An 8,162-nucleotide genomic window follows, 5' to 3' on the forward strand; every position below is an offset into this window, starting at 1 on the left:
GCCCAAGGGACTGGGCTTACCTTGCTTCCCACATCTACCGGGTATTTATGTGTCTCCTCCTTCTTCTCTGTTTTTCCTTCCTCCCTCCCTCCCTCCCCTCCCTCATTCCCTCCCTCACTCCTTTCTTTTCTTCCTTCCCTTTTCTTCCTTTCCTTTCCTTTCCCTTCCCTTCCCTTTCCTTTTTCCTTCCATCTCTCTCTCTCTCTCTCTTTCTTTCTTTCACTTTGAATCACCTCTTCTGTCTGATACTTCCAGAGTACCTTGCAGTGAGTGTTTCAGTGATGTCATTTTCGGTCTCCTACAAGATGTGCGGCTGCTGGTTGTTCATGCTTATGACCCTAAAACCAGTCTAAGTCACTGGAGGTGACAGGCTGAGGTGTATACCAAGGCCAGGCAGGCACAGGATGGTAACAGGAATGTGTTGCAGGCAGAAGGGGTCTGTGATGATGTTACCATCATCTGGGCCAGCGTCCAACCCTGGTGATTCACTCTAGGTTTGCTGGGTCCAGCAGAGGGCTGTACCATCAAGACACTAAACAGTCTGACAGCCCCTTGCCTCTCCCCAGACCATACAGGAAGAGCTAAGTGGCTCTGAGTTGGTGTCCACTGAGTGTGCCAACTTGTGTCCACATGGCAGAGCCCAGGACAGGAAGTCAGTGTCCCTGTCACACAGGACAGACGTGCTGTGCTGCCTGCCTCCCAGCCTGGCATACCATCTCCCACTCTTGTTCAAGAAGCTTGGGGTCTGACCTGGCCCCTCTGTTCTCTCAGCCCACCCATAGCAAGGAAGACCACCTGACACCCCTTGTGAGCCTAGTCGCAGCCCCTAGGACAATCTGGAATAATTTGGACTATCCTGACCTTGGTCTGGACTGCTTACAGAAGACTGGCACCAAGTTGGCCTGCCTGTGGGTTCTGTTTCCACCTGGCATCTCCATTCTTGTGACTGGGTTTCTGGCTTTTGCTAAGGCCCTTCATACGCCTGCACCTGTGATCCCTGCTCAGAAACTGGTCTTCACAGAACTCGGCTTTGGCCTGCATCACTTCTCCTTAGCTCCCCAAACTGGAATCTATCCCTTGAATCTTCTTTTCCCTGTCTCTCTGTGGAATTATCTATCCATCTACCTATTTATTTTTGTCATAGCTTTGTTGAGCTATTCACATACCATTACGATTCACCCACTTAAAGTATACAACTCAGTGTTTTTAGTATATTTAAAGAGTTGTTCAGTGATCACCTCAATCAATATCAGAACATTTTTATCACCCTAAAAGGAAACCCCATACCCACTGGCACTGGCCACTCTACCTTCCTCCAACCTGAGGCAACCATCAGTTTTCTTTCTGTCTCTATGGATTTTCTTATACTGGACATTTCATATAAATGGGATCATGTAATATACTGTCCTTTGTGACTGGCCCCTTTCCCTTAGCATAATGTTTTCAGGGTTCATCCATAGTGTAGCATGTGTCAGTGTTTTATTTATTTTATTGCTAAGTAATATTCCATTGTATGGATATACCATTTTTGTTTATCTATTCATCAGTTAATGAACATTTGCCTAATTGTAGGTCATGAAAATTTGCCCTTATGTTTTCTTCTAAGAGTTCTACAGTTTTAGCTCTTACATTTAGGTCTTTGATCCACTTCAAGTTAATTTTTGTATATGTTGTGAGATGGGTGGTAAAAATCCTTTCCTTGGCATGCTGTCTGGCACAGTTTGTTGAAAAGACTATTTTCCCCCATTGAATTGTCTTGGCACCGTTGTTGAAAGTCAGTCAGTTATAAATGTGAGGGTTTATTTCTAGACTCGATTCTATCCTATTGTCTGTCCTTATGCCTGCACCACACTGTCTTGATTATAGTAGCTTTGTGGTACATTTTGAGATCAGAAGTGGAAGTCTTCCAGCTTCGTTCTTTTCAAGGTTTTTTGAGTCCCTTGTATTTCCACATGGATTTTAGGTTCAGTTTGTTAATTTCCGCAAAGAAGCCATTTGGAGTTTTGATGGGCATTGTGTTGAGTCTTTAAATCAATTTGGGAAGTATTACCATCTTAACAATATTAGGTCTTCAAATCCATGAACATGGGATGTCTTTCCATTCATTCCCTGAATCTTGAAACTGCCCAGTGCTGCATACCTGTGCAACTCTGTATCTTTGCATATTGCCCACCCCTGGAAATTCAGCCACCGTGTTTTGCCCTGTAAGGTCTCTTACCCCTATACCCCATAGGCCTTTAGCCATATTTGCCTCCCTGACTTGGCTTCCTTCCACTGTCAGCAACTGCCATGCCAACCCGTGGGGGCACCTAATTGTCAGGTCCCAAATCAAACTACTCTGGACCACCCACTGTCTACCAATCTCTTAGCTCACAGTCTCCTCCTTGAAGATGAGGATTCATGGTTATGGGGAGAATTTTCGATCTGTATCATTTCCCTGTGGTGCAGCCAGAGTTGGGAAATAGAAACAGAAGATCACACACATGTGGAAACTTACAAGAAGGTCCCAGTATCCTGGAGGAGGGGATCTGGGAGACTAAAGGTAGAGGTGGCTTGAAGTATCTCAGGTCGGGACAAGCAACGTTGTCTTTGCTGACTAGGTCAGCTCACCAGCACACTTTCATTTATGGAGAATGTACAGGATCCTCATGGCAGGACAGTAGCATAGGTCCCTGAAACCTCTCTGTGTCCTCTCTCCCCACCAGGACCAGGAAGTTTATTTCCACAAAGTAGTCCTTGACAATCAGAAATGCTTTATTTTTCCTGCCTGGGACTGAGAGAAATTGGATAGTTCAGCTTTCTCCTGCAAGCAGGGCCTTCTGAGCCTGGATGCCTGCCATGCCCATGCAGAGACTGGCAAGTGTCACTTCCTTGGGCTTTGGCATCCCTCAAGGCAACTGCCATTTCAGCCTTCCACCTGAATATTCCAACAATAGCAAGTGATGCCTGTACGTGATAACACTGGGGCAAATGCTTCCAGAAGGCTGGGCATCTGTGCTCTTAGGACTCCAAAATAGAGTCTATTAACAATGCATAAGTAGACCGTTGTATACTTTGTGCTGATATGAATAAAGATGGGTTGTTTTTCAGTTTGAATTTTCTGTTCTAGGTCTGTAAGGCATAGCTTCGGCAGGTGGAAAAGAAAACCTCCATGGGTGCCAATTGTTCACTACTGAGAACTTAAGAAAACCCGTGCATCTCCAGGGGTACCTTAGGTTAATGGGCTTCTGTTACCCAGAGCTCTATTTTAACATCCTAAACTGTTATATCTATAAAAATTCTTTGACACCTTTCATCTAGTTTAGGTTAATCTACACTGTAGTCACAGACAAACCCTGAAATACATTAGAATGTATTTCTCACTCATGATAAGTCTCCTGACCATTGCCTTGGGGCCTTGGGGAGGGTCAGTGGCCTCTAAGAATTTCTCCGTCCAGCTGATAAAGTCCTTGTGCCTCCAGGTGTGGCTCTGCGGGGGCAGCATGGAGGTCCTGCCTTGCTCACGAGTGGCCCACATCGAGCGGAAGAAGAAGCCTTACAACAGCAACATTGGTTTCTACACCAAGAGGAACGCCCTCCGGGTTGCGGAGGTCTGGATGGATGATTACAAGTCTCATGTGTACATAGCGTGGAACCTGCCACTAGAGGTAAGGGGTGCAGCCTTCCCCATCGCCCTGGACGAGTGGTCCTGGGTTTGATGGGTCACTGATCCCTTTAATCAGTTGACAGTTCCTCCCCAGAAAGATGCTTACACTTGCAAAAATTATAAGAGCGTTTTGAGGGGTTTCACAGACCTCCAGGTGGTAGAACCCCTACTTTACATGGGGACTGGCGCAGTGGGGAGCTCAAAATTCATTTACAAAGAGTAGAGGATCTTGTTGTGTTAATCCCAGTCATGTTCTAGTAATCTGGATGCCCTGCTCCTGAACAAGCATTGTATCCAGGAGATTCTCGACCAATGGTTTTGGTACAGGCCCCCATCATTTGCTCTGACTTTGTGCCCTCCCCTGAAGCTCCAGCTGCCCCCAAGACATATGCCCCTACTGTTTACATGACTCTTCAAGTCTCCTCCATATCCTGCCCAGAATACTGAAGCCCCACAGGAGTATTGCATGGTGGCTGTACACTAGCTTGGTTGGAATCCTGCTCTACCACTTACTAGTTATGCAATCTTGAACAAATCCATTTATCGCCTTTGTTCCTTAGGTTCCTCACCTAAAAATAGCGATAATAGCAAGTCCTCTTTCCTAGGGTGATTGGGAAAACTAAATCTAAAGTACTTGCTTAAGTAGTAAGCACTAAGGTACCCAATCTAAGTACTAGAGTACTCAGTTTAAGTTCTGAGTCCTGAAATGCTCATTATAGGTACTTAGGTCCGTAGCACAGTGGGCTGACCAGCACCCTCAGCCATGCCCTGAGAGAGTTGCCTGGAATTGTTCCCACTGAGAATTGGCAGCCCCTGCGTTTCAGGAGGCTGAAGCCCAGAGCAGCAGAAATACAGTTGAATATGTGTAAGAATTATAGATGAAGAGGATAAAAGTGAAGAATGTTTATCATATCGTTACAGCTATTGAAATAATGTTCTAAAGCATTGATAGTCCCTTACTGCTGTATAACACTTTATAGGTGTTAAGCCAGAAGTGATTCTACACATGATTATTTATATAAACATAGGTAACACTTGCTGAGCCCTTGCTATGTCCCTGGTGCTTGGTAAGTTCCTTATTTGCAATATCTCATTTAGCACCCATAACAACCTCCTGACGGAGTTTTCTATGCCTCAGTTTCATCATCTGTAAAACAGGGATTGTTAACTTTGAGCACTTCTTCATTCTCATGAAGATAAATATAAGGCTTAGAACAGAGCATAGCAAATATTAAGGGATCAATAAATGCTAGCTTGACCTGGACCTATGTGCAGTCCATTTTACAGATGGGCAAACTGAAGCTCTGGGAAGTTAAACATGACTTGCTTAACGTCCTACCCATAGCATATGGCAGGGCAGGGATGCGAACTCACATCTTTATTCGACTCTCCCCACAGCCCTGTGGACATCAGCACAATCGGGATTGTCATTCCTGCTTGTGGGTGAGAAGTTGTGACCTACAATGGCATTGTTACTCAGAGTAACAATAAGAGTTCAAGGCTGCTGGCTCTGTCCCAGTGCTTTCTCCAGACAACCTCTGGTCCCTGATGCCAGCAGTACCCTCCTGGGCTTTTCGACAATGGCCATTCTCTTTCATTATGCTTAAGCATGTTAAAACCAAGAGTTAAGATATCACTGTCCAGGTGTGCCTTTGGGTCTTAAAAGTTTTACATTTAAGGGGATTTTCCTTTAAAATCACCATTTGGCTGTTGAAAGAAGAAATCTTAATGGAATAATGTGAACTCTCCCTGGCCCCCAAGTTGCTGCCTGGCTGCCTGCCATTGTAGAGACGGCACCCCATCCCTCCTGGACCACAGCCATCTTGTAGCAGAGTCTGTGGAGTCATATTTCAGCTACTCTATTTTCCCCTGTCAGCACACGGCAGCCCATTACAGGTTCATTTCTGTAAAAGCAGAGTGAATTATTCATTAGAACATCATTACAAGCTTTGCCATGGAAAATTATTTTCACTTCTGTGTATAATGAACTTCACAAAGAGCCAACAAAGGGGGAAATCACACTTGTAGGGAGCAGAAAGACAGGAGGTGGTTATAGGCATTTATTTCCTTGTCTTAATCAAATAATTCCTCTAATAATTGGCTCTGAGAGTTGCTGAGGATGTGCGGGAGAGATGGAGCTGGGTACAAAGGTTGTCAATATCTGTGTGTCCCAGGGTCCCTTTCGTGTGGTGACAAGGATAGTTGACTTTGGGGGCTGTGAGTTGCACTCAGGGGACAGTGGTCTAGCTTGGGGCTCTATGATCAAGTGAGTCCCCTTAAACCTACTTTCTAAGCAAGCGTGCAGGACTTGAGGTTTCTCCCTGATGCTTTCTTTAAAGGCCACCTATCCTCTCCTCTGGCCGGGATTCCCCCGTCACAAACGCCCCTTGCTTCTCTCTACTTTCAGAATCCGGGAATTGATATAGGCGATGTCTCTGAAAGAAGAGCCTTGAGGAAAAGTTTAAAGTGTAAGAATTTCCAGTGGTACCTGGACCACGTGTACCCAGAAATGAGAAGATACAATAACACCATTGCATACGGGGAGGTAACTAAGACCATCCATACATGCTCTCAGCTTGGATAGCTATGCATTAGGCTGGGGACTGCTTTGATGGGGGAAAATAGAGAATAGAGTCATTCATTCATTCATTCATTCATTCATTCAAGAGTGGTTTTGGAGGTGCAGGACCGGGAAGCAAGACTCTCACCAGCTGGTGGGGGGACAGCATAATAAATGTTACAGTGGGGGCGTGGACCAAAGGTTCTGGTGGCCTGTTCTGCCAAAGGGTATGGAGTACATGATCAGTTCTGCTTGGGACATTCTGATTTTGAGGTTCCCTGGGACCTGTAAGTGGGACATAGAGCAGGAAGTTGTACATAAAGACAGGCAGTTGGGGCGCCTGGGTGGCTCAGTCGTTAAGCGTCTGCCTTCGGCTTAGGTCACGATCCCAGGGTCCTGGGATCGAGCCCCGCATTGGGCTCCCTGCTCCGCAGGAAGACTGCTTCTCCCTTGCCCACTCCCCCTGCTTGTGTTACCTCTCTCACTATGTCTCTCTCTGTCAAATAAATAAAATATTAAAAAAAAAAAAAAAAAACCACAGGCAGTGACTGGAGCTGTCCATTGCTCCATGCTGGGGGTCAGAGCCCCTTGTCACCAACAGAAGGGTAGATGCTCTTAGATTTTCTAGGATGAGATGACATCACCTCTCTAAACATTACAACAGATTGACTTTTCTCTTACTACAAATGCCATAAATATGCATTTTAGAAAATTTTGAAAATAATAAGAATAGCAGTCAATACTTGCAGAGTGCTTTTGATGTGCCAGGCACTATTCTAAGTGCTTTTCACATTTGAACTCATTTTAGCCTCTCCTTATGAGGTAGAAGTATTATTTCCATTTTGTTGATCAAGAAGCTGAAACTTAGGGAGGGGGGAAAGATGGCGGAGGAGTAGGGGACCCTATTTCAACCGGTCCCCGGAATTGAGCTGGATATCTACCAGACCACTCTGAGCACCCACGAGACCAGCCTGAGATGTAAGAAGATCTGCATCTCTACAAACAGAGTATCGCAGGCGGTTGGTTTCAAGGTACAAAGCTGGGAGCCCTGATTCCTCGGGCAGATATCGGAGGATAAACAGCAGCGGGAGGGTGCCTGGCCGTGGGGATCCTACACCCTCGGTGAGTGACAGCCTCACATGCTGCGGACGGGCACAGACTCGCAGACCGGTAGCGGCAGGGAAAGGACTTTAGGGCAGCCCCCGGGGCGGAAACCCGGAGCGGCAGGGTCGAGCTGGCGAACTGGAAGTGGCTGGCGGTTTTAGAAGCACAAAGGGCAGAGACGTGCCCCAACCTGGAGGCGAGGACTGGGGGCCCTGCGGAGGGGTGCACAACCCAGGACGCTGCAGTTTATAGCAGCACGGACAGAAACGGAGACGATGTGGCCTGGAGAGCTCACTGAAGAACAGACTGCGGTCTCTCTGCTCTGAGGCAGAGGGTTGGAAACCGTCTTTTCTGCTCTGACTCATGGAAGAGACGCGGAAAGCCGCCAGAGAACAAAAGCCCCAAAAACTGATTCCCACTGAGCCCATCCCCTGCCACAGGGGTCAGGGCAACTCCGCCCAAACAGGGTTGCCTGAGTAACAGCGCAGCAGGCCCCTCCCCCAGAAAATAGGCTGGGAAAACAAGAGGCCAGCAACCCTAAGGTCCCAAGAAAACAGGTGCATCTTGCTTGGGTTCTGGTCAATAATTTGGACTCTATACATTCCCTCAAACACCCATCAACAGAATGACTAGGAGGAGGAGCCCCCAAAATAGAAAAGACTCAGAGATTATGACTTATGTTGCAGATTTACAAATGGATGCAGATATAACCAAGATGTCAGAGATGGAATTCAGGCTAGCAAATGTGAAGACAATGGCTAGAATGGAGAAATCAACTAATGGCAACATAGAGTCTCTAAGGGCAGAAGTGAAAGGTGAATTGGCAGAACTTAAAAATGCTATCAATGAGAT

General features: G+C 46.4%; 1 protein-coding gene across 3 annotated transcripts in view; it reads left to right on the forward strand.

The window, feature by feature from the left end:
* GALNT17 (polypeptide N-acetylgalactosaminyltransferase 17) overlaps positions 1–8,162 on the forward strand; it is a 406,327-nt gene that overhangs the window by 360,170 nt on the left and 37,995 nt on the right. For all 3 annotated transcript variants that reach the window (XM_081819619.1, XM_081819617.1, XM_081819618.1), the window contains 2 exons: positions 3,462–3,647; positions 6,054–6,191. In XM_081819619.1, the coding sequence (XP_081675745.1) occupies positions 3,462–3,647; positions 6,054–6,191 (324 nt within the window). The remainder of the gene's footprint in view (positions 1–3,461; positions 3,648–6,053; positions 6,192–8,162) is intronic.

The sequence above is a fragment of the Leptonychotes weddellii genome, chromosome 5 (genome assembly GCF_054177405.1).
Source record: "Leptonychotes weddellii isolate Sample4059 chromosome 5, ASM5417740v2, whole genome shotgun sequence".
Lineage (NCBI taxonomy): Eukaryota > Metazoa > Chordata > Mammalia > Carnivora > Phocidae > Leptonychotes > Leptonychotes weddellii.